The sequence below is a fragment of the Sinohyriopsis cumingii genome, chromosome 3 (assembly GCF_028554795.1).
Source record: "Sinohyriopsis cumingii isolate HCF-2022 chromosome 3, ASM2855479v2, whole genome shotgun sequence".
NCBI classification, from domain to species: Eukaryota; Metazoa; Mollusca; class Bivalvia; order Unionida; family Unionidae; genus Sinohyriopsis; species Sinohyriopsis cumingii.
In genome coordinates this window covers 54,401,012-54,428,451 of record NC_142963.1, presented here as the reverse complement: position 1 = coordinate 54,428,451, position 27,440 = coordinate 54,401,012, and the positions used below count along the sequence as shown (strand labels likewise).

Sequence of the window (27,440 nt, the reverse complement as noted above, 5' to 3'; positions counted from 1 at the left end):
GATTAACAATAACAAGATTTTTAATGTGGCTGGGGTTATGGGTTGACTCATGCATGGGTCATGTGGGTTCATGTCTTGGGCTTGGCCACTGTGGGTATGCAAGAAGGCTGTCAGTAGCTTCCTGTGGGCCAATGGTTCTTACTGGGGTTTTCCCAGGTCCTTCCTCCACCAATTATACTGGCCACCATATACAGCCAATATCGGCTTTTATGTGAATGGGCTTACATGCAAGTATATATGGTAACTGAATTGTGTGTGTGTGTGATTTGGATTTTTTACATAGATTTAACAATTTTCAGTCATATCGCTACAATGTCTGCAGTGTGGAAGTTTATAGTGATGTCTAGCACTGGGGCATCATGCCGCAGACATGTAGCATGATGTCCCACCTAGTCACATTATCCTGACACCAGGCCAACCAGTTCTAACATTAACCTCTTAATGCTGAGTGCCAAGCGAGGCAGCTGTTAGTACCAGTTTTGTAAGTCTTAGGTATGACTCGGCTGGGAATAGAACCCCACGACCTACCACATCTGAGGCGGATGCTCTAATCACTAGGCCACCAGAGCAGTTGGTAACTGAATTAACTATAATACCATTTATTTTAGCCCCTTACAAATTCTAATTTTCTTGTTTTAGACAAATAATTCATTACGTTTTAATCATCATAAAATATTAAATTAAAAATAATTCATATAAAATTGCATTAAAATAGACAAGAAATTTGCGCAAGTCAAAATTGCTCAAGTCAGGGGAGAACTGTATTTGTCATTTACATATCTTTAAGGTATACCAAGATTTCTAACATAAGGCAAATTAACTTTACCTGAAATACTTATCCAACAACTGATAGAGGGCAGAGATCCAACTTTCCTTCCCAGGATGAATTGACTGAGCATGATGGGATATCAGCAGGGTAACTGAGCTCTCCTGATTGTACATAATTAAAGCATTACTGTTGTTGTACATAATTAAAGCATTACTGTTGTTGTACGTAATTAAAGCATTACTGTTTTTGTACATAAAGCATTACTGTTGTTGTACATAATTAAAGCATTACTGTTGTTGTACATAATTAAAGCATTACTGTTGTTGTACATAAAGCATTACTGTTGTTGTACATAATTAAAGCATTACTGTTGTTGTACATAAAGCATTACTGTTGTTGTACATAATTAAAGCATTACTGTTGTTGTACATAATTAAAGCATTACTGTTGTTGTACATAATTAAAGCATTACTGTTGTTGTACATAATTAAAGCATTACTGTTGTCAAGATTGATGGAAAACATAAAATGCATAAAAAAGCAACATATATTTTGACTATTGGTTTTTAATATCTAAAACAGATCAGGATGGTTGAATCTTTTTTTTTTTATAATCCTGCTTTCAGTTCTGCATAAACCAATAAAATAAATCCAGTGTACATGTAAGTAGTGTTCTTAATCATTATGATCTTATGCAAGGTACATAAATAAAATCAAGCATTACAAACACTAAATAAAATACAAGTAATAAACCTTAAAAGATATTCTTTTCTTAATGATTACTGAAATAATGAATCTAAAATGAATTAAATTTTCTGTGTAATAATGATAACAACTTAAATGCATGAGACTGTAGAAAATTAAATCTTTTTTAAGACATTTTGTAGGAAATTAAAAGTCTTGCTGTAATCAAGCAATGGAGAAAAGTAAAAATGTCAAGCGAAATTGATACAATCACATATACAGCTATAAACCATCTACTTCCTGGGCAGTGATTATAAAAATGCTCTTACTGGACGTTTGCTTGCACAAATCTCTATGATTTTGAAGAATTTGGAGACTGAACCTCCAAATTGGCCATGTTCATACAGTGTTTCAATTTCTGTCAGTACATCATGCAAGTCAGCATGCATCCGTGGATCTATAGGTGGGCTTGATAAGGAAACAATCTGAATGAAATAAAGAAAGAATATACAGTAAAATTCAGTTAATATATCAAAACACTAAAGACAAGTAACATAATGTTCATTATAAGCTGAATTTTGTTCCTGTCATAAATGCAAAAGTTATAGTTCAGACTTAAATTACATGACCTAAAAAGGACTATATTGAATAATGGCCATTTTCTGTTCCATCTTGAATTTTCTGCTTATTATGTATTTTACATGTACGGGGTGGTGTTATTTCATTTCTGACATAAGTTTATGTGCTCATGTATTGGTTACCATCAAAATGGCATGTTGAAAGAGATAAAGACATCAACTTTTCTCTCCATGTATTTCCCATCAACTTCACTTACTGTACATACTATAAGTTGACATCCCCCATTTGTAAGGCTCCAAAAAGCCAATCTCTCTTTTACCTTCTTATAAGTGTGTGTGTGTGTGTGTGTGTGTGTGTGAGACAGAGAGAGAACCCTGACAAAACCAGTATGAATTAATTGAATATGTGATAAATATATTAACAGTTTATAATTTGTTCTAATGATATCATTCAAATCCATAATGCTGGACATTTTAAATCCAATCATTTGATAAATCCATAAATTCACTTATAGGTCACAATCCAATATCAAGACAGTTCAGAATGATCTGATTCACAATATTCCATAACATGTTAATTCCACTCCAATGGAAGTAAAATCCACATTTTTGTGATTCACAATATATACCAAATCTAATGCCATCTGGTACAAAAGTTCATCCTCATTGTCTGATTAAGTTTTGAATCCTCCATCGTCACCTAGTCATTGTAAGTTGTCACTGTTTAGTCATCATAAATACTGCCAAACTGTTTCCTCAGCTTCACTGTCATATGCAGATGATTATGTAGAGGTTGGTGTCTGTAACACTTCACTCATACACTGTGTGAAATCTAACAAAGGATGCAACTCATCATGTGTCACTTGTGCAGCAAGATCACAGGGAGTTCAAATAACCACCCTCTGTTACTTGGCAGTGAGCAAGTATCAAACTCGTGGCTTGATCAAAGTGGGAAAACAAAGCAGGTGCTGCCTTTACAAGCTTAGGGGTTATGGTTAAACAACCATAGAAAGATGTAAAAGTACATACTATTAATTCATGGTTTGATCAAAAATACTGTCGGAAAACAAAGTGAATGATGCCTTTACAAGCCAAAGGCTTTTTGGACCACCTGCACAGGCAGAAAATTTGGGGATTATCACTTCAGAGTTAAATCCAACTTACAGAAAAGGAAAATACAACTTGAATCAAAGCTTTAATTGCATCAGTTGTTATACAGCAAAACACAAATATTAATACTGAAATAAAGTTGGAGTATGAGCATTTGGTTATAGCGCCCCATTTTAAGGAATTCTTGGATTTGTGTGATTACCTTTTTGTGTGATTATTGGAATTTGGCACAATGGAAATATCTTTAGCCCAATATAATTAGCCAAAACTACGCCATGGCCAGTCCCAAGACCGGGTGTAAAAGGAGGAGGGTTGGGTGTGGGGCTAGCAACCCGACCCTGTAAAACCCCAACTTGCTACAAAAACGCCAACAGAAGAAAAACCAGAAACTGAAAGCCTGAGGGAGGAAGGGTCTTCTTTTGGAAGATTTATGATGCTATGTGGTGAAAGCCACGAGCCTGGGCAAGCCATAAAGCAGACCACCCTTCTATCAAACAGGAGAATTAATATCGCAACATGGAATGTGAGGAAAATGTATGAGGCAGGAAAAACAGCACAGGGAGCAGCAGAGATGAGGGACTACAACCTATCCCTACTGGGCATTAGTGAGACAAGATGGACGCAATCCGGACAAAGAAGACTGATGACAGGAGAGATGCTACTGTATTCAGGACATGAGGAAAATAATGCACCTCATACACAGGGGGTGGGGCTCTTGCTGTCAAAGCAAGCATATAATGCACTGATAGGATGGGAACCACATGGGCCCAGAATCCTCACGGCAACATTTAGGACCAAGAAGGATAAAATAAAGATGAACATCATACAGCGCTACGCCCCAACAAATGACAGTGAAGAAAAAGATAAGGACCAGTTTTACAACAGACTACAGAATATAGTAGAGAGCTTCCCAGACAAAGAAATCAACATCCTCATGGTTGACTTCAATGCCAAAGTTGGATCAGACAACACAGGGTATGGACAAACCATGGGGATCCACAGCCTGGGCAAGATGAACGAAAATGGAGAGAGATTTGCAGACCTTTGTGCACTGAACAACCTGGTCATTGGGGGTACCATCTTTCCCCACAAGAGAATCCACAAGAACACATGGACATCACCAGACCATGTGAGAGAGAATCAGATTGACCACATCTGCATAGCCAAGAAGTTCAGAAGATCGCTGCAAGATGTTAGGGTGAAGAGGGAAGCAGATGTGGCATCTGACCACCACTTAGTTGTCGCAAGGCTGAAACTTAAGCTGAAGAAGAACTGGATGGGCACCAAAGAGAAGAAAACAAAGTATAACATCAGCCTGTTGAAAGATGCAAAAACTAAAGAAGAATACAGACTAACACTTAACAACAAGTACCAAGTGCTACAAGAGCTTCTTGAAGATGAGGAAGACAATGTAAGCAACAGATGGCTAAAAGTTAAAGAAGCAATAAAATCAACATGCCAAGAAGTACTAGGCCCCATGAAGCACCAACAGAAAGAATGGATTTCAGCTAAAACATTGCGCAAAATCCAGAAGCATGAACAGAAAAAAGCAGCAGTAAATAGCAGTAGGATAAGAACTACAAAAGTAAAGGTACAAAAAGAGTACACTGATGCCCACAGAGAAGTGAAAAGAAGCATCAAGATAGACAAGAGAAACTATTTTGATGAAATGGCAGCTGAGGCAGAAGAAGCGACAAGAAGTGGAAACATGAAGAAGCTGTATGACGTCACCAAAAAGCTGTCTGGCAAGTACAGCAAAACAGATAGACCCATACAGGACAAGCAGGGAAAGACCACAGCAAGTACAGAACACCAAATTAAGAGATGGGCAGAACACTTTGAAGAACTGTTGAACAGGCCAGCCTGACTAAATCCCCCAGAAATCCACCCAGCAAACGCAGATCTCCCCATAAGCTGTGACAATCCCACCAGAGACAAGATCAGGAAAGCCATCATCCAGCTGAAGAATGGCAAGGCAGCTGGACCTGATGGCATCCCAGCAGAAGCCCTCAGAGCAGACTTAGATGCTTCAGTGGAAATGCTATACCACCTCTTTGAGAAGATCTGGGAGAAAAGAAATACCAACTGACTGGAAGGAGGGACACCTCATCAAGATCCCAAAGGAAGGCGACCTCAGCAACTGCTCCAACTACAGAGGAATCACATTCTTATCAGTACCAGGGAAAGTCTTCAACTGGGTCCTCTTGGAGAGGATGAAGGAGGCCGTTGACCCACAGTTACGAGATGAGCAAGCGGGCTTCCGGCAGAAAAGATCATGTACGGACCAAATAGCTACTCTTCGCATCATAGTCGAGCAATCGTTGGAGTGGAATTCTTCACTCAACATCAACTTTGTAGATTATGAGAAGGCATTCGACAGCGTGGACCGAGAGACACTCTGGAAACTTCTTTGCCACTATGGCATCCCAGCTAAGCTGGTGAACATGATCAAGAACACTTACAATGGAATGTCCTGCAGAGTCATTCATGCAGGACAGCACACAGACAGCTTCCTAGTGCAGACTGGCATGAGGCAAGGCTGCTTGCTGTCGCCATTTCTCTTCCTTCTTGCCATCGACTGGATTATGAAGACGTCCACCAATGGGAGAAGAAATGGGATCCAGTGGACACTGTGGAGTCAACTTGAGGACCTGGATTTTGCCGATGACCTAGCACTCTTGTCCCATAGTCAGCAGCAAATGCAGGACAAGACCGACATACTGGCAGCCACATCAGCACAGATTGGCCTCAACATCCACAAAGACAAGACCAAGATCCTCAAGATCAATTATGCCAGTAACAACCCAGTCACACTGCAGGGAAGTCCCCTGGAAGAGGTGGAGTCCTTCATGTACCTGGGCAGCATTGTCAACCAGCAGGGTGGCACAGATGCAGATGTCAAGGCAAGGATTGGAAAGGCGAGAGCAGTTTTCATACAGCTCAAGAACATCTGGAGCTCCAATGAAATTTCCTTAACTACCAAGATCAGACTGTTCAACTCCAATGTGAAGTCAGTCCTACTGTATGGAGCAGAGACCTGGAGAACCACCAAGTCGACCGTACAGAGAGTTCAGACCTTCATCAACAGCTGCCTAAGAAGAATTCTTCAGATCTGCTGGCCAGACACCATCAGCAACACCAACCTGTGGTAGAGAACCTCTCAGCTTCCAGTAGAGGGCGAAATCAAGAGGAGAAGGTGGGGTTGGATAGGACACACCCTACGTAAGCCACCAACCAACATTAGCAGACAGGCATTGAAATGGAACCCTCAAGGCAAGCGTAGAAGGGGACGACCAAGAAACACCTGGCGATACGACCTTGAAGCGGACATCACTAAGATGGGTCACACCTGAAGTCAGCTTGAAGGGATGGCACAGGACAGAAGCCTCTGGCAATCTTTTGTGGGCGGCCTATACCCCGGCAGGGGTGACAGGCAAAACTACTAATTAGCCAACTACTAGGAGCAAACATCACAGAGTGAAATGTTAGCGAGTTTCCATGATGCCATGGTTCACTAGTAGTGAATTCAGGCCAAAACTGAATGAATGTCCCTGAAGTAAGATAGTCCATATTAAAATCTAGTGGTGTACATTTATAGTGTGACTGCAGTGGCAGTATTTATGGTTGGAAACCAGTAAATTACACAATGAAACCAATAAGAAGGGACTCGATAGATACCATTTATGTTGCCATGGTGGCAAAGGTGATGCAGTTGTACTGGCGAAAGGTGCCTGGAAACCATAGTTTGATTGGCCTAAGGTGGCATAGTTAAAATAGTTACTTGTGTTAAGGGTTAGTTGTATAGTTTCTATGGTGTGAACTGCTGGTGGTATCATGCAGATGTGCAGTTGATAGATATTTGGCTGGTTGTGAGATCTGTGGTCTTGCATTGATTAAAGTTTATGTATAAAATGGACACGTTGGGCTTTTTAATTTACAACTGAAGTTGTATAGAAGTCTTTGGAAAGTTGGGGTAAACTTATGACTTCTAGCAGGAATCGCACCAGGGTTTGACAACCGCTCGGTCAAGTGAAGACCCCTTGCTTGTAACAATAAAAGTACAGGTTGTTACGACTTGCATAAAAATGGAAGCAAAATTCCTGCTAGTAAACATCTACAGTAAACTACACTGCTGGACATTTCACGTTGTGTCAGTAGTATTTAACTGACTTGTAATATTTTCTAATTATTAATATCCAAATAACTGTTGATACAATTATTCTGTAACATCATCATGAAATGGATAACCACACTGCATACCATGTATGCATTTCTGAATGGAATAGAGGCATAGAAACATAGAAAATATAAGAATTGACAGTATTTCTGTGTACTGCAGACATGTAGTGTTTCCAACATTACCCCTAGATTTCTCACATTTTTAATGTTGCACTTACAAGTTGATCCCTATCCTGCATGAATCAACTTTTCGGTAAAAAAAGGTAGAGTTACACACCAGTATATATAGTAATTAAAACTTAGATAAAAATTTACTTTTTTAAATTATTTTTATGCTTCGAAGATGCATATTAAGATTCAATTAAAAATGAATCTATAATGGCTCCTAGATGCCAACAAAGATGGGTATCTCCAACTTATAAGTTGGCTTAAAATGGTTAAAGTTTCATTGCAAAATTAAAGTTGTCATTAAGTTTGGATCAAAAGTAAAGAGATGAAAATTTAAATACCATATTTCATGCAATTTTTTGTACACAAAATAATACTTATTAATTTCTGTGTACAAAAAATCACATGTGAAACAAATAATTATCATTTTGCAGTTCTGACTGAACGAAAAATAATGGGATAGCACCTGAACAAATTCAACGGAACACACGCTACTTGACAACCTAACGGTACAAACATACAAAGTAAACATATATTTTCTGTCTCATTCTGCTCTCAACTCATGAAATCTAATGACAACAAAAATAAAAGTACTCAAAAAGGTTTTTGTTGTTATTAGTGCATGAGAGAGAGAGAGAGAGAGAGAAAGAGAGAATTATGTCTCAGTGTGAAAGCTCGTCTGCATTTAGAGCATATATAGCTGTTATGTTGTGTAATGTTGGCAAAATGATAGTCATACATGTAAGACATATTACATGTTATTATGTTTTAGTGTGCACAAAAGTCAAAACATAAATATCAGTGTCGAGGTATTACATGTAGGACTAGTAAAAATGATTAAGATGGTTTGAACATATATTAGTTAAGGGTATTATTTATTGGTAAATTGTACACAACAATACGAGTCTACAATGTCAAGAAATTAAGTGCAACTTGTATTTTACAGCAACAATAATCTCATTATCCGACTGCAATAAAAAATATAATAAACTTGAAATCATGTTTAAGTTAATGCTCATGAATGTGCACACGTGTGTGTGTGCACATGCAGGAGAGAGAGATGAAAAATATTTGTCCGTGTACAAGAATGTATTTTTTCAGGGCAGTTTTTCTTTGTAGCTTTTGCGAAGAGAAAAAAGACTGTATTTTGAGTTACCTGATGATTGTGATAATCCAGAACCCTACTATACTCCATTATCAATAAACACAGCTAAATCAACAATTCATTCTTGTTTTCATTATGATGTAAATTGTCACAACCACATGGCTATGCAGAGCAGCAGGGAAGTCGTACAGACCAGGTGGCTCAGATAAATTTAACCCTCCCACCAAACATTTCTCCGTAGAAGCCTCAGAAAGCAGAAATAACGCCTCCTGCGCAAATTAATCCGCAAAATTTCAACCCAAAGTGCATTTTTAGGCATAAAAAAAAGACAGCTTTTTTGGGGGGGGTGTTGTAAAATTTATTTGTGATTGCAAATTTGGGCTGCAATTTTATGAGTAAATTTGATCAAGACCAACTCGATACCTACTACGCGGATCATGAAGATTAATCGTGACAAATCCGTGCGGTGTTGCCTGAGCGTGACTGAAGAAATTTTTAAACTTATTTATATCCATGTCGCCGTTGCACCAAGTTTGATGGATATTCCTCAGCGTGTGAGTATCAACGCCATTAAAAACTGATAAAATATTACAATTATCTCTAATTACCTTCGGAATTTGCGTATATCGCTGTGTCACGTAAATCACATCGGTGTTTTTGTGTCGGCCACGCGAGAATATCCTAGCTGGGTTAGTTTGCTTATCCAGCATTACATCATCGAATACGACAAGATTATTAGCATCACCGTCTAAACTTTCCACTGATGGAGCTTCATTGATATCCGTTATAAATTCTATTGTGCCATCCTCAGTATTATCGCTAAATTCCTTTAGTACTTTATAACATCGCTGATCATCAACGGACGGCGCAACCAAATATAATTTATCCCATTTTAACCATCTCATTATCAAATTCAACAACAGCTGCGTTTTTCCAGAACCAGATGGTCCAATAATTATCATTCTAATCGAATTCGGTAATGCCTCGACGTGTTTTACTTGCTCGCGTTTTTTCGTGGCTGAAAAATCAATTACATTCATGTTATTAGAATATTATGGATTCATATTGTGTTAAGTGTCGCACTCGAACTGCTACGCTAAATCCAATCGAAGTCGTTACGCGCAACAACAGGAATGCAATCAAGGGAGAATGCGCGGTTTGTGGAACAATTAAGTTTAGATTTGTAAAAAAAAAAGTAGAACCGGAGGAGACATCGCAACCTCCTTAACAAATCTGCCTGGAGCTCCCTGGGCGAAATATCCCGGAGAGAAACATTTACCAGGATATAATTACTGCGGACCTGGTACAAGGCTAGATATAAGACTTAACGATAATAATCAACCAAATCCTGGCGAGGATCCAGTAAACGCTATCGATAACGCATGCTACTATCACGATCTTGCATATCGCAGCGGAGATTTACAACAAAGACATCTTGCTGATATTAAATTAATTCACGCAATAGATGCTATTCCTGATAAAAATTTCAAAGAGAAATTGGCAACTTGGTTAATAAAAGGAGCAATGAAAGGTAAATTAGTACTAGGTGCTGGTAATTTATAATGGAGCAAATATATTATTCTCCGCGAGGATTTTGGCGAGGAAAATCAGCAATAGACAAACTTGCTAAGGCAGCAAAAGTAAAGCAATCTGTCGCTGAATCGTGGCTATCGAGGCAAGCAGTTTGGCAAATTTATCTTCCTCCGCCTAAGAAAATATCATATGCGAGTTTCTCTGTCAGTGTCCCTAATGAAGTCCATCAGGCTGATCTTATGTTTCTTCCTTACGATACCGTTGACGGAGTTATATACAAATATGTTCTGACGGTTGTTGATATTGCAAGTAGGTACAAGGAAGCAGAACCATTATCGAATAAAACAGCAACGGAAATAGCAAAAGCATTTGAGAAAATTTATTCACGATCTCCATTAACATGGCCGAAGCTTCTCCAGGTTGATCCAGGTCGAGAATTTCTTGGCGCGGTTACTTCACTGATGAAAAAGAATAATGTTAAAATCCGTCGCGGTATTGTAGGTGTTCATCACAATCAAGCTATCGTTGAGAGATTCAATAAAACTCTTGCAGAACGATTATTCGGATATCAGTACGCGAGAGAATTTATCCAAGATAAACGATCTCACGATTGGGTAACAAGATTACCTCACGTGATTAACGCACTAAATAATGAAGTAACACGAACGATATCAATGAAACCCGCAATTGCAATTACAAAAACAAAAATACCACTAAAGCGAGATTCTACTATTCCATCTGTGCTAGGTAGCGTTATTGTAAGGTATTTATATAAAGAAGGAGAAGCCGAAGGTGGCAGAAAAAGAGCAACCGATCCAAACTGGAGCGTTACAACACATAAAATATCGGCTGTAACAAGATCATCAGGAAGACCAGCAATTTATTTTCTAGATTCATTAGCACCACAACGCGGATTTACCAAAGAAGAACTACAAATAATACCGAAAGATACTCAATTACCGCCATCTTCGTTAATGTGAAATTTAATCCTACCTAACTGAGATAATTTTCTTACTCGAGAAACAGCTAGATAAACTAAATTTGACCAGGAAATTCTATCATCGACGATCCAGACTTGACCATCTACCGTTAATCCCTGTGACGAGTGTATTGTTGCTGCGTATCCAAGTTTCCATGGCGATCTTTCTGCGTTTATCGCATCATTGACAAGATTAATATCGACGAAAATAATATCGTTCAAAACTAATATTTTTTCTTCTCCGCATGGCAAAGTAACATTAATATTTTGTTTTCTAGTATCAGCGGGCCTGTAGCATAACGGAACCTTCAACGTTGGAAATTTCTCACAGTGAAGCTTAAATAGTATTTCCTGAATAGCATCGCGAATAATTTTTCTGCTAGCAACGATCAAATGATCCGGACGCCACAAATTTAGAAAATTATCCATCGAAGTCTCGTCTATTATTTTTCTCATCACATCACATTGAAATTTATTAGGTTGCAATCGAATCATTTTTTTAAATTCAGTCAGTAAATTATCATTAGATCTATAATCAGCGTCAATTTCTTCATAATAATCCACAAAGTTTCTAAGCCACCCGTGTGGAGATTCACCATCAATAGGATCAGGCTGTCCATGATCGCCGCACATTATTACTGCGGTGTTTTTTTCTTCCAGCCAACTCAGGAATGATTTTAACAAAACTAAATTTACTGTGCAAATTTCATCAAATATTATAATCTTGTTGATATATTTGTTTCCCATTCGAGCTGGATCCCACAATCCACCACTATATTTGAAATAACTGTGATACGTACAAGAACTAACGCCACGCTGCTTTATTTCTCGAGCTAGTCTGTGAGTTGGAGTTAGCACGATCATATCAGAATTTGAAAATAAATTTATCGCTCTTGTTGTTTTACCACTACCGCCAGGACCATTTAGGTAAACAAATTTGTTTCGTGAAATTGGATCAAACGCGGATGCTGCTGTTGATATTTCATCACATTGGTCTTTATGAAATTTATCGCAATCTTCCACATCCGCGTCTTCGCAATAGTCTAGAATATCCTCGTTTTTTATTCTCCAAGTTCCCCAATCCCCATTGGCGATTAAATTTTCCAGCCTGCACTGATATTTCTTATCGATATAAAACGAATCCGTTGCGACCCTTACCGCGATATCAGAAAATTTATTTATCATTGATAGCAGATTGATACTCACATAAGCGAGCATCGATGATCTTAAATGAGTATACTGCGCTGACTCTCCATCGAGATAAGTAATCACGGTACCTAATTTTTCTCCATCAATAATAATATTTTCTCTGTTGCAAAATATTCCACGAGACACCGTATCGGCAATAATAAAATCCATCTCGGCATCATTGATAAATAACCTAGCGTGACGGTGTTTATGATCAACTGATCCTCCTTGAGTAAATTTACCAATTATTTTTCTTCCAATATCTTTCGCGTTTTCACAATCCGTTGGCAACCACACTTCAGTTTGTTTCCTATAGGATATAATCGCTTCACTTACCGTCAACGATATTAACATCGACGAATCCAACATATATCTCAACAATACCGTAGGGACCCATCTTCGCTGAGATAAATGCCGACCAAACCAAATATAGCAAATCTTATGTAAATTCTCAGCAAGTTCGAATGAAGTAACATGAGCGAATCCGGTCATAACAAAATCGGGTAATGGTCCGTTGATTGCAACTCTCGTCATCTCGTTGGTAGGATGGCCGAATTTAGCAAAGTAATCTGCACAATCACCATACCCAAGAAAACTTCCAGGATAGCAAGCGCTCATATCAACAGAAATCATATCTTCGAAATAATATTTGGTATTCCACAATCCTCCATGGCCATATTCGATACAACTAAGTTGAATATCATTAAGAAACTCATTCCTCGTAGGTTTCCACGAATTTCTCTCTCTAGCAGCGTGAGCCGCAACAGACGGAACAGTAAAGCAGTTTGTTAATAATCGATCTGGATCTGACGAATATTTCTCCGCGATATTTTTCATCGATTCGTGTAATATTTCATCTCGGTAAATATCTCCGCGTGGCAATATAAATTGATCATATCTTTCTTCGCTAGAAAATAACCAAACCGATATTGGATCGGACTTGGTTAATAATTTGATATACCTGAACATTGCATCAGAATTGTCTTTGGATTCTTCCACGGGATAAAATTTAACAACACGATCTCGTGGAAATATCATCACTGACTGAGTCCACGCATGTGAATTATGATCAACAATTTCGATTGGTGTTCCTCGAGAATTATACGGCGACGAATATAATATTTCACCCGATAACGTTTTTACTGTGATAGGAAATTTAAGTTTCTTGCTCAGCGCAGCAACATCGTCAATTGATGCGCCATCAGTAACCGTCCTTGCCCATAAATTAATTTTATCCAGTCTTAATTGAGTCAGACCAGATCCACGACGAGCGTTTTTCATATGCTCGATAACGCGTTCAGCCACGCAATTTATCATCGGAGATTCTTTCATCGCAGGTAAATTTTTCGCATCAGGATTATTATTCAGCCGATAAATTCCATACACTACAGCACTAGAAGGATAAGCTCTAACGTAATAAGGACCATCAATCCCCAGTAACAATCCCGGATTCGAATTTTTATCAAGAACAACATTTTTCTTACCGCCGCGTACTGGATCTCTTTTATCGCGAATAATCCAAGTGTCATCGGGCATTTGTGCAATAAATTTTATTCCAAAGATAAATCGCTCCTCTTTGTGTTCAGATTTTATATGTTCGATTATCTTCTTTGCTCGCTCCAGATTCATCGTAGCATCAACAAAATTAGTTTTCCATGTCGACCAGGTATGAATCGCTCCATCATCGAAAAATTCTTTCTTTGCACGATCTACTTCAGGAATGATATATTCTGCCTCATCAAGATCAAATAAATCCATTATTATATTTTAGACAAATGTTTAAATTATAATATGCAATGCAAATGGATAATAGTCGGATCAACAAAGTCATGTGACAAATCCTGCAGAGGTGAATATTGCGGCGCTCATATATACGAAGTTCGACGAGGTAACAAAGGACCACAACGATGCTTAGTTTGCCAAGTTGGCATTCGAGGAAAGACTCGATTGTGTTTTTCTTGTGGTGGAAAGAAATATCGTGAGTTACGAAGATATTATGAAAAGAAATCTTTATCAGTAATTTCTTGTGAAGAAGATTATATTAATCGTTTCAAAGCAAATTATGATTTAGACTTATAAAATATTATATATGGAAATGAAATCAACGATTCCCATGAGTGAATATAAATCACATCCCATCATTGATGGTTACGAAGCATCCAAGGATGGAAATGTCAGACACATCAGAACAAAGAATCTTGTTGGTTTTGTTGATATGAATGGATATCTCAGATTTACAATCAATAAAAATAATATACGAAGAAGCACACATTACTTCGTTCATCGATTTACATTCGAATGTTTTCATGGACTCATCAATGATAATTTGGTTATAGATCATATCGATGGAAATAAACTCAACAACAAACTTTCCAATCTTCGAGCTGTGACTCAAAGTGAAAATTGTTCCTCAGGTAATTCTGGAAGGCATCCGAAATATGCCAAATCAGTTGAGTCGATAAATCTAGAAACAAATGAAAAAATTATATTTGAGTCGATAAATACTGCTGCAAAGTATTATGAAATTAATGTAATATCGGTGTGGCGAGCAGCGGAGGGAATAATTCACAGAACATTTTCCTACAATCTCGGCGAGTGGATCAGATTCTCTTATGTACCAATAATATTCAATGATGACGAAGATCATTATGATGACGACGACGAAGAATAATTAAATACTACAAAATTAATATAATGGACGAAGAAATAATAAACGACATCATTGCAGCGATTGATGATCTGAAGAAAAAGATAAATCTTCCATCGGAGTTAGACACAAATAAAATTCGATCTGAATTTGAAATGATTGTTCAAGGAAAACTTGAATATAAATATACGCTGCCGTCGGAATATAAATTAATAAAGAAAATCCAAATCGCGATATATCAATCACTTGCGACAGTCAGCGATGATCGCATCGAGGATTTTGTTAAATTATCGATGCTAGTAGAAAATGCTAGATTGATTTTATCAGACGCTTATGAATCACGAAAAATTACAAGTTCGCGTGTCAGGCAACTGAAAAAACTTGTCGATGAAAGTAAAATTAGGGAATCATCTATATCCTGAATAATTTCTGCAAAACAAAAAAAAAAGATTAATTTTGAACATTCCCCTGGTTTTTATTTATTTTTTTCGCCTATTTTTCCCACGGATACAGATTTGAAAAATCTCACTTGCGATTTAAAAATCTATGATTTCACCAAAAGATTGATACTTACAGTTTCTCCTCGTATATCAAGTAAATTTCCTTTCTGATCCGTTAGTTTGAAATTTATTCTTGTCAATAATCGATTATGACATCGCAGGTAAAACGGATTCATTGGCTCCTTGATTATCAAATAACCGGGAGATGCGCTAGGTGAAAATGAATACAATACAAATCCCTGATTCGCTTGATTCGACATTGACGAATCAACATTATAGCTACCCTCGACAACATCCGCGTGAAGATAAATCGCGATAACTTCCGTTATATTAACGATACCCGGCGATATATGTCGTCCAAGTTTGGAAGGATCATTATTGTGTTTAAGAATCAATTCTGAATATATTTTTTTGGTCCATGAGGCATGTAATTTCGGAAATAAATCATCAATGGTATCAGTGACGGATTTTCTCATCGCATCAAAATCAGAATTGGGAAATTTGAAATTTGGCAGTGTTTCCTCGGTTAATTCAAATACTCTCATGAATTTTTGTTTCTCACCCGAGTTCTTGATCAACTCGAATTTGCTAATAGGAAGAACATACTCGGCAATTGATATATCGTCGACTATCGCCCGAATAAACATATCATGATAATATTCAATATCATTCGCAAGTTGATTTAAAATTTTCACGTGCTTTATAATTTCGCTACATGAACCAGATTTATTTAGGATGCATTCATGAAATGATCCGCGCAATAAATTTAATTGTAATTCGTGTTCTTGAATAAACTCGTCGAGGGTTCTTCTTACCAAGATACCGTCTATGGGGGCTATTATCCTGTTAATGTGGGTAGCGTCGAAGATTTTCACATCTGGGGGGATTTTAGGAAGAGGCAGCCATGAGAGAATTCTTTCGTTAATAAAAGTGAAAGCGAACATTACTAGGTTAAATTTGTGGTTATTCATAAGATTGATGGCGCTGTGGATCAGAGGCTTGTGTTTGATATCTCCATACCATCCTTCGTCGGTTGTAAAATCTTCCTTTTTTGGTTCCGGTATTTCTGGAAGGGTTTCATCATACCAACCTGGAATAATAACATCCGATTTCTTTGGTTCTGCTAGAGGTGCAACCTCGGGCCAACCTAATACGGTTCTAATCGACGATTGGTAAATATCAACAATATACGGCGATTTTACTTCGATGATCGATGACAATGTTGGATCATGTGAAGATATCTTTATTCCCGGAGTAGCATCGCCGGTTAAATTTGATATTCTAGTGGTAAACTCATTATTCAGTTGATCAATTTCATAACTGCCCGTTGGTATACCAACAACGATCCAATCGGGTGTTCCATCGGGTTTATTTTTATTTGCAAAAACTAGTGAATTATTTGACATCAAATTACCGAATGATTTTGATCTAACATTAGGCCAGCTGTTGTAGACACGCAACTGTGTTAATGCAATTTCGTTGACGCTGATTGGTGTTGAGAAATTAATGCTAAACTCGGGTTTCGTTGAACTTAGCGATATTAACGTTGTTGTTGGTGGTGTCGTGTTTGTCACGATCTGGGCTAACTCGGACATTATTAATATTCATTTGTTCAATCTCCGAGTAAATACTAATCATTGAAGAAAATTCTAAATCGGATATAATACCATCGTTGAGACTTTCAGAAAGTAACAATGATAACTTCGAGTACGCGTCACTTACCTTAGTTAGTTTACTTTTGTACAAAGATAACTTTTCACTTGTGCACGAGGATATCTTTTTCGCGATGATATTAAGAACACCCGCGATTGCTGTTGTTGACGAGATTATTATTGTTGCTACGATTGGCGCTATCATTGTTACCGCGGATAGAATTATTCCTGCACCAGCGACCACAGCAGATACTGCGTACACTGCAACATCAATGATAACTAATTTGCGCTGGTATTTATTTATTTTTGTTTGATAATCGTCAAGTTGTTTTCGCAACGAATCCTGCCATGATCTCGCCTGATTATAACGGTAATCAGATGCGGTCATTTATTAGTTATTTATTTAACCAATTGTGTTTATTCCAAATAAATATTCGAAGATTACCTGACAATCAGCTAACATCATAGTTCTAGCTTGCGGTTCTAGCCTAAAGGTTTTTGTTCGATTTTCAAATATAGTAATAATAAAAAAACCAGGACTATATTCCTGAAAATCAGTATATTCTTCGTCCATTATTACATTGAATTTTTGCGATATGATAATATATCCTCGATATATGCCAGTAATTGGCGCGGTGAAGTTAAATGTGTTATTCTCAGGTGTCCATTTAACATAATATGATTTTACCACAAATGGTACACGGCATTGTAGATTTTTTGTTTCTACCTCATCCGGTATCGAAATTCGCGATAATCTTCCAAGGTTCATTGACGATATTTTTGTGTTGATTTCGTTGGCGTTTGTTGTTACAGCAAGAAATTTATCATTGATAGTTTTTATTTCTCTGTCGTGTACTGATGTATCGAGTTTTTTACGTATGAATTCAAATATTTTATTGATATTGTGGCTAACTTCACCAATGACATCGTCGATTTTTTTCGTTATTGCATCATGTGATATTTTATCGACTTTTTGAAGCGTTAATTCACGTACCACGTTAATTTCATCGTTGATGGATTTTATTTGTACTTGCATCGCGTTAATCCCTCTGGTAAATTCAGGAACAACAACATTGCCGAGTTTAATAATTTCCTCGTTGACTTTTTTGTTGAGATCGTCGATCGATGGTTTCTGACCCATCGAGATATTTACTTCGTTAATTTTGGCAAGAATATTAGTAATTTCCTCGTTGATTTTTTTTATTTTTTTGTTGAGATCGTCGATTGATGTTTTATCGATTTTCTGACTCATCGAGATATTTACTTCGTTAATTTCGGCAAGAATATTAGTAATTTCCTCGTTGATTTTTTTTATTTTCTCGCTGAGATCGTCATGTGATGCTTGATCGGCTTTCTTATCTGATGCGGAGGAAGTATCGCTGGATGTTTTTATATCCTCGTCAAATTTTTTGCTAAATTTATCTAAAGCATCGTCAAGTTTTTTAAGGTCGTTATTTAACCTGTTAAGTCTTTTTGTCATTCTATCCTGAAGATCGTCGTGTAATGCTTTATCGGCCTTCAGGGGTAACTTTGCTATAATATCGGCGATATCAGCAATAGATTTTAATACCATCTCCGATTGGCGAGTAAATTGACTAATGTGATCGCGGTATTCGTCTCGCTTGATTATATCAGTTATTTTGACGTTGCTAGTTTGTAATCGCCCTTCGGTATTTTGAAAAACAGCAACTTCGCCAGGATCCACCTCTGACAGCGATAAAAGATTGTTAATATCGCTCTTGGTTGCAAACTTTGATGTATCGATGTCGACTGCGTCTTTTTTTTCTTTTCTGAAGAGAGATCTACCGTAAATGTCAACCATGATATTTATCTACGGTATATTCAAATAAAATTTTGCGATAAGGATTGGATGATTTTGAAATTGCATCAAGGACGTTAATTGACTCTGGACCGCATATTGGTGGATCTGCTAATGTTTGTGTTGGAAGTGTTGAATACCAAACCGGAAGTTTTAGTTTTGACACATATTTGATAAATTCATTTGGCGGTGCTAATCCGTATGAGTCGAAGTAAATAACTTCGCGAGGATTAATCGCGTAAGCAACCCAGTGAGTGCCAGGGCCGGAATTTTTATCGAGGTTTATTATTCCTGTCTCGGTAGGATTTGGTTTGTCCGGTAGTTGATCTCGCATAAATACGCCTCTGAAAAATTTTATTTTCTTTTTTTTTGCTTCACTTATTAAATCTAAATTTGAGGCTGGTAGGCTCGACTTAGACCGGATCCGTACGGGGGTCGTCTTAGGTAAAGGCCTGATCCTTGTTGCGGCTGCAATAATTTTGTGAGAAGGGGGAGAAGAGGGAATATCCCTCCCTTTTTTTTGCGATATCTTCCTCCGACGATCTTTTTTCCTAATGCGGTACTTATCCCACCGAGTGCACCTAATCCTATTGTTTTTGCAATCATGGGGGCCGCCGCAGCTATTAATCCTGGAATAGCGGCGAATAAAGGAAAAATACCACCTACTTTGATCATATCTCTGATTGCACCTATTGAGAGATTCAGGCGAATACCAGTATTTGCTGATCTGGCTCTGGTGAAATGTCCGTGTTGATTTTTAGTTAACGATAGTTTGTTAGGTCCACCGTGAAGTTGATTACTTTTTAAGGTTAAACTTAAACCGTGTCGCGCTGTTGTTGCTGCATGAAGTTTTTTCACCTGACCCGGGGTCAGAGTTACGCTGACGTGATCGTATGGCATATTAATAATCACTTAATCTAAATTTGGAATTTATTACATGTTCTCTACGGGAGCGTCGATAACTCTCATTCTACCGCTGATGCCTTCCAGGAACATTGTTCTATCACTGAGAATTACTGCGAATACCTTATATAAATTATTTCCTGTTCGAATTCTAGCTTTGAAATGAATATCGACGACGGATTGCTTTATCAAATCGAGATGTTCCAAGGAAAAGTAATAAATAGGATAAAGTTTATTAAAATCTAGTTGTGATATTTGCAATCCAGTATCGATATTTTGATCGCGACCCATGAAACTTAACAATCGATGATATGCGCGAGCTGTCGAATAATTTTCAAAATTGATGGATATTTCCTCGGATGGCTCCTGTTGGCCATTTACTCTCAGTGACACGTTTGTTGCGCTGATATTATCGAATATCATGTGGCTATATAATTGATGATATCTTCGTGTATGCAAAAAAGCGACAAAGATATGACGTGGCGCAGAGGTACCTTGCTGCGATGCAATGCGCCAAGTAAAATCACCATCAATATCAGTAGTTGTGGAATCTGTTGTTGTTGTTAGCCATGACATGATAGATTTACCACCTTGATTCATAAATGATAATAATTTTTCTTCCACGATTAATGATGGAGTTATCGCTGGCATCCACAAGGTAAATTTTAGTAATTTTACCCTACCTCCATGATTCGTGTGATCATTTGCACCTACCACGTTCGTTTGGTAATTGATATCACCTTCTCGCCAAATAGCATCATTACTATCTGCTTTTCTAATAAATGTTACGGTATGCTTTGCTCCGTAAATAACTTTTCTAAAATGCCTGCAAAATCCAAATATATGAGATAACGGAATAGCACAAGAGAATTTTCTACGTAGATCCCACAACATGGATTTTCTCGTGGCAAATCCAAGATTATAATCAGGATTAGTGCCAACTGGAATATCCTGAATAGCTGCGAGACCTGGATTGGGAGCGGCGCGATCGTTGGGTTGTCTAATATCAAGCTGTCTACTATCGGGACGATCAGAATTATCTTTGGCAAACATCATACCCGGACCAGCTGATCTGGTAAAATCATCCGAGTATCTCGCTAGACCTATTATCGTTGTTGCTAAATCAACATCATTGGTAATTGACTCAATCTCTTTTCCATCAATCATGTAAGTGGCGCTCTTGAATAATGCCATAATACCGTTATTAACAAATCCGACTCTAAAATCTGCTCCATAGAGAGTAACGCCGTCATCTCTAGTAATTTCACCGGTAACTTCGATATATGCCTCAGATGGAAGAAAATATCTTGTTGTATCGTGAACTTGAATTTCCAGGCGATTATCAGTATTTGGTGTAACTGTGTCGTACGAGAAATACTGGAAATCTCGCACTGATGTATCCCTACCTACTGGTTCATCCATGTCAAATACTTCATTTGACACTTGTGAGAACATTTATTATTAATAATATCGTCTAAAACGAAGACCATCGCCTGAAACAAAACTTGTATTTGCTAGATTTGTCCTAGCAACATCCTGCGCTAGATTTGTCTTAGCAACTTCCTGTGCTAGATTTGTTATAGCAGCTTCCTGTGCTAGATCATTTATTTTTTTATTTGCCGCATCATTTATGGCCTTACTGACTTCGGGTGGCATTTCGCTGGTAATGGGTAATTTGACGGGTTGCTTTTTACGTACTAAACTTAATATTTTATCTTTGATAGCGTTGAAGCCTTTACTGGCCAAATTACCGATACCAGAAACAGCAGTCTCACCTATCTTTCCTATTGCTTTTAATCCTAGTTGTTTTACCATTGGTCCAATTTTAGGTATTACTCGCGTGACAAGACTTCCAATGATATCGCCAAATCCATTACCGTGAATATATTTGTATACTGGCAATCGAGAGTTTACTATGCGGACCTGATTAGGTCTGCGTTGATGTTTATGAACAATCATATTATTTCAATTGTGTTGATTTAATCGATGAGTTCATCGACAAACTCTTTATAAATGTGAGAATTAATGATACCACCACGGAATAATCGCTGACAAATATCTGATGCTTCGTTGACTATCTCACGGGAGTTATTTCCGGCTCGTTTTCCTCCGATTAATACTTCGAGGCGAGATACATCATTGACAACACTGTCAGGGCAAACTGAATATCCGCTTCCATATCCTTTTCCTGATTTTTTTTCTGGATCCTCAAATACTTCTCCTGACGAACTAGACGACGACGTCAGTGGTAAATATATTTCTGGTGGAGGTGAAGGTGAACCGCCCCTAAGTGTTTTACCCTCCCCGGGGTCGATTCCCCATCTTGTTGGTTTTTCAGTGGGACCCCTGTAGTTTGACGCTGTTGGTTCCACAGGTGGGGGTCGCCAAGAGGGGAATGCAGAAGGTTCCCTTGGATATAATGTAGGAGAGAGAAGAGGGTGATGAAGATCAAAGGAAAATGATTCAGGACTATCACTTTTAGGTGGTGAACCTTTATCTTTAGGTGACGAACTTTTACTTTTAGGTGGCGAAATTGTCTTTCTCGCACCCGCAAGTCTGTATTTAATAACATCTGATGAAAATTTTCTAAAATTTTCATCATCATATTTTACTGGTTTTTCTATACTACCAAAATACATCATTGCTAGCCAATCAATTTCCTCAATTTTATCAGCATCAATATCTTTTCGCAAAAGTAATTTTTTATTTTCCGGAGAATTATCCGCAGCCATTTGAACTGTTGAATCATAGTTGCGAGTTAAATGCAACATGTTTTCATCCAAATAATTTTCAGCAGATATTCTAGGACTAAGAACAAACGAACTACTAGCCGGTGATGGTACATATTCGGGAACAATTATTGGTTTATCACTCTGATCTTTTTTCTTTCTTGATTTTCTTTCTTTTTTCTGTGGTGGAATATCTTCCTTTGGTCTAGCTCCTAATTCCTCTGGTTGAAATATTGGCTCCTGTAGTTGAATATCTTCCTGTGGTGCTGCTTTTCTTCCTCGTGTTTTAGTTTTTTCTTTTCTTTCTTGTTGTTTTCTTTCTTTCTCTTGCTGTTTTCTTTCTTTCTCTTGCTGTTTTCTTTCTTCCGCCATTTGTTTATTATGATCATATCTATCGTCTGCTGCTGCCATAAATCTTCTAAAAGATGGATCCCTTTCACTCGCTTGCGTTTTTCCATCATAAATTCTAAATAACATACTAAACCAACTTTTACGAGTTGGATATCTTTCTCTTCCTATATCAGACAAATAATCATTTCGAATACTGAACATATCTTCAGCAAGTTGACCAAATTGATCTAAACTATATATCGTAGATAGCGGTTGTGATATTATATTCCATCCCTCATCGGTGAAATTTTCTCTTAAATCATCGATATCAAATTTCCTTTTTTTTACTCCAGGTTTTCTCCCTCTAGGTCTTGCTTCAGTTTTTCCTTTACGACCTACTTTAAAGGCAATTGCAGGTTGTCCACCCTGTTGCGCTGCCGCTGCTGCTATTGCTAATCGATCGGGTAATGTTCGTGATTGCTCCTCAATACCTTTCAACGCACGAAAAATTCCACGTTTTCTGGCTTCCTCATCTTCCTTATCTTTTTCGTCACCATATACAGTTTGTTCAATTGTTTTAGTAACTGGCTTCAACCATTTTGCCGAAGTTTCTAAAATTCCATGTTGCATATCTTCGTAACCACGAACATTTTTCTTAAATAATTGTTTTGTCGGAATAAACTTCTTTAATGCCGCTAATTGCTCTCGCGCTAATCTGGCAGAATGAGGTTCTCCAACTGTGCTAGTTTTCCGGCTCATCTTATTTTCAAAGATATTGTTTTATTGTGAAATAAAATTAATATCCGCAGCCCAAATTTGCAATCACAAATAAATTTTACAACACCCCCCCCAAAAAAGCTGTCTTTTTTTTATGCCTAAAAATGCACTTTGGGTTGAAATTTTGCGGATTAATTTGCGCAGGAGGCGTTATTTCTGCTTTCTGAGGCTTCTACGGAGAAATGTTTGGTGGGAGGGTTAAATTTATCTGAGCCACCTGGTCTGTACGACTTCCCTGCTGCTCTATGCAGTGTTATTTACATGGTAATTAAACATGCACAGTGCTTTGGTTATTCCAGTTGAAACCAGATTGCGGGCAAGAATCGTCAGAATAGGTCAAATCAGTGAGGCTGCCAGTAGGGAAATGAGGCTCTCTTTAGGGAAATGAAAATCTGTCAATGTGCTATTGAAGCCGTTGTCCATACAGAATTTGTTGTAAGGACAAGCGATCAAACGCATTACTTGTTATTAGAATTCGCCAATAAAGATAATAGAGGGGTATATAGATTTGCAATAAAATGCTAATTATACCCAAGTCAAAAAAGAAAAAACACTTAAAAGATAGTATATGTATATACACAAATCAATTTAATGGAGTCAGTGACTTTAAAATTTACGATAGAAAATGACATGGATTTTATATTTTACATTTGTATGACCGTAATGAAACAATCAGATTAGTTGACCAAGGGTCTGTGGACTTGACTTAAGTATGTAATGAGATGTAATTTTTGTTGCATAAGAAAACATCAAAGGGCTTCCGAACTCATTTTAAAATGCACGTGGTGTTTTGTTATGGTGACAGACTTTATATGGAGAACTAATTAAAGATAATATTTAAAGGTATTGTCTGTGAAGTCCTTTGTCCATTTGTTAATAAACATCAGTAGATATTGTAAAGACAATAAGAGAGCTTATGAATACATCATTGTATTTTCTCACCAACAATTTATTATTTATTTTTGTAAAAACAAAGTGGCAATATTGTATTATTGATCTTCTTTGCAAACGTAAATCTTCTTTGTAGAAATTTTATGTCTGATAATTTAATGAATTTTTCAAAAAATACAAACTGATATTTACAAAAAATTATGATACATCTAAATAATTGTTGATTTTGATAACTGGATTATGTATGAAAAATTAAAGTGTACAAAAAATACTTGAAAAATGATTAAAAAAAACTTTCCTTTATGGGAATATAACAGCATCTGTCTGTTTGGCAGGCAGTCAAATTACTATCTGATCAATATTCATGATCTGCTGCCATAAATTAAAATTTCTATGTAATGTAGCTGATTGTATGGATACTCTGGTGCTCCAAAACTGATTTTTATGTCTAAATTAAAGCTGTCATAATAAACAGAAAGGTCAATTTGATACAATATTTGTAAATATACCCCAAGTTTTGCCTCACTCTGTAAATATTAATTACCATCTATACTTCCTTATATGTTGAGTCAAACTGCAAACTACACAGACTCAGATGTAACAGCAGATCTGTGTCTATGCAGTTTGCTAGAAGTTATCAGTAGAACAAAAAACATAGATCCTAATCTGTTGTCACTAGGCCCCTCACCCCCAATCTACAATCTATCGAGACAAAAGTCTCAAAATATCACTGAGTATAGACCTCTTTTGTCTTCTACTATACTTTATTTGTAAAATAATCAAATATCTTCTTTCAACTTCTTTAGTTATAGCATCATTTGACAATATTTAAATCAAATTTCATCAAATTTAATGATTCATTACTGACATTACACAATAAGTCATAATAAAACTAAAAGCCTCCTGCAAATAAAAATCAACCCAGTGGCTTTTTTTCTCTGGCATTAATTCTCACCACTCTCATCATACAAGTATGTCCTCATTACCCCAAAGCTCTAATCATTGGGACAGATCACAATTTTAAAACCACTATGCACAACAACAGACCACAATCAAAAATATCATAAAGTTTTAAGATGCTAACGTACATAGCATACAAAGAGTTGCATACATCCACACCTGGACAGGCTGGATAGCACAATCCCCATTGCACGCATCAACACTTAGACAGGCTGGATAGCACAATCCGCAATGGACATCAACACTCAGATAGGCTGGATAGCACAATCCCCATTTCACACATCCACATCCAGACAGGCTGGATAGCACAATTCCCATTTCACAAATCCACATCCAAACAGGCTGGATAGCACAATCCCCATTGCACGCATCCCCAACCAGACAGGCTGGATAGCACAATCCAAATTGGACACATCCACACTTGGACAGCCTGGATACAACAATCCCCTTTGGACACATCCATAACTAGACAAGATGGATAGCACAATCACAATGCACACATCCACAACCAGAGAGGTTGACTATCACAATGCCAGTTTCACACGTCCACAACTGGACAGACTGGATAGCACAATCCCCACTGCACACATCCACAACCAGACATGCTGGATAACACACTCTCCATTGCACATATCAACAACCAGACAGGCTGGATAGCACAATCCTCATTGCACACATTCACAATCAGACAGGCTGGATAGCACAATCCCCATTGCATACATCCACAACCAGACAGGCTGGATAGCACAATCTCCATTGCACACATCCACAACCAAATAGGCTGGATAGCACAATCCCCAGTGCACACATCCACAACCAGACAGGCTGGATAACACAATCTGAATTGCACACATCCACAACTTGACAGGCTGGATAGCACAATCTCCATTGCACACATCCACAACCGGACAGGCTTGATAGCACAATCTATATTGTACACATCCACAACCAGACAGGCTGGATAGCACAATCTCAAAGGCACACATCCACAACCAGACTGGCTGGATAGCACAATCTCCATTGTACACATCCACAACCAGACAGGCTGGATAACACAATCTCCACTGCACACATCCACAACCAAACAGGCTGGATAGCACAATCCCCATTGCACACATCCACAACCAGACAGGCTGGATAACACAATCTGAATTGCACACATCCACAACCAGGCAGGCTGGATAGCACAATCCCAAACCTTTTCCTTGAAAATGTTGAGGATAGTAAGAATGTAAGCAACTGCTAATGTCTACCAACCTCCAACTGCTTGATGATGGCCTCTATGATATCCAGTACAATGTCCCAAGAGGCCAGTGTCAGGTCCTTGCCATACTTTCTGACCAGTCGCTGAATGGACAACACAACCTCATTCAGAACATTAGGATTTCCACAGGAACATACCTGAATTGGAAAGAATAAGTATCTGTAACAGATATTCATCATATTAGCACAACTGTTCATAAAAGGAAACAACACAGCTACTGCTGAGGTCTGAAACCAGGACCTTCTGCACTAAAATCTGGTACCTATTCCACATAATTCAATGTTCAATGCCAATTAGGCTGGTATATAAGGAAATCTACACAGTGCTTGCTACACCTACCCATACGTATGACAGAACAGAGAGGTCAGCTTTGGACAGATCAGGAGATTTGCAAATTTTGGTCAGAAATTTAGGATTTTCATCAACCTGACATTTAGCATGCAAATGGACAAATGGACTACTTAGCAAATTTACTTTTTTTTTTTACATTTTAAAATATGCATACCATCATCACATCATATCAGTCCTTTCAAAGGTACTTGCTGGCATTCATTATCTCTATATGAACTACATACATTTATAGCAGTTCTTAACATATTGCTGCCTAGTATATATTTGTGGCAATCTTTATCACTGTTCATATTAACAATAAGGAAGTGATGTATTTTTACTGGAT

The 27,440-nt window shown here is 37.6% G+C and overlaps 1 protein-coding gene across 4 annotated transcripts in view; it reads right to left on the bottom strand.

Moving 5' to 3' along the window:
- The window catches only part of LOC149802881 (tuberin-like), a 194,860-nt gene that overhangs the window by 121,256 nt on the left and 46,164 nt on the right, over window positions 1–27,440 (bottom strand). For all 4 annotated transcript variants that reach the window (XM_089952331.1, XM_089952334.1, XM_089952333.1 and 1 more), the window contains exons 11-13: window positions 26,758–26,901; window positions 1,782–1,937; window positions 827–930 (exon numbers count right to left, since the gene is read on the bottom strand). In XM_089952331.1, the coding sequence (XP_089808457.1) occupies window positions 827–930; window positions 1,782–1,937; window positions 26,758–26,901 (404 nt within the window). The remainder of the gene's footprint in view (window positions 1–826; window positions 931–1,781; window positions 1,938–26,757; window positions 26,902–27,440) is intronic.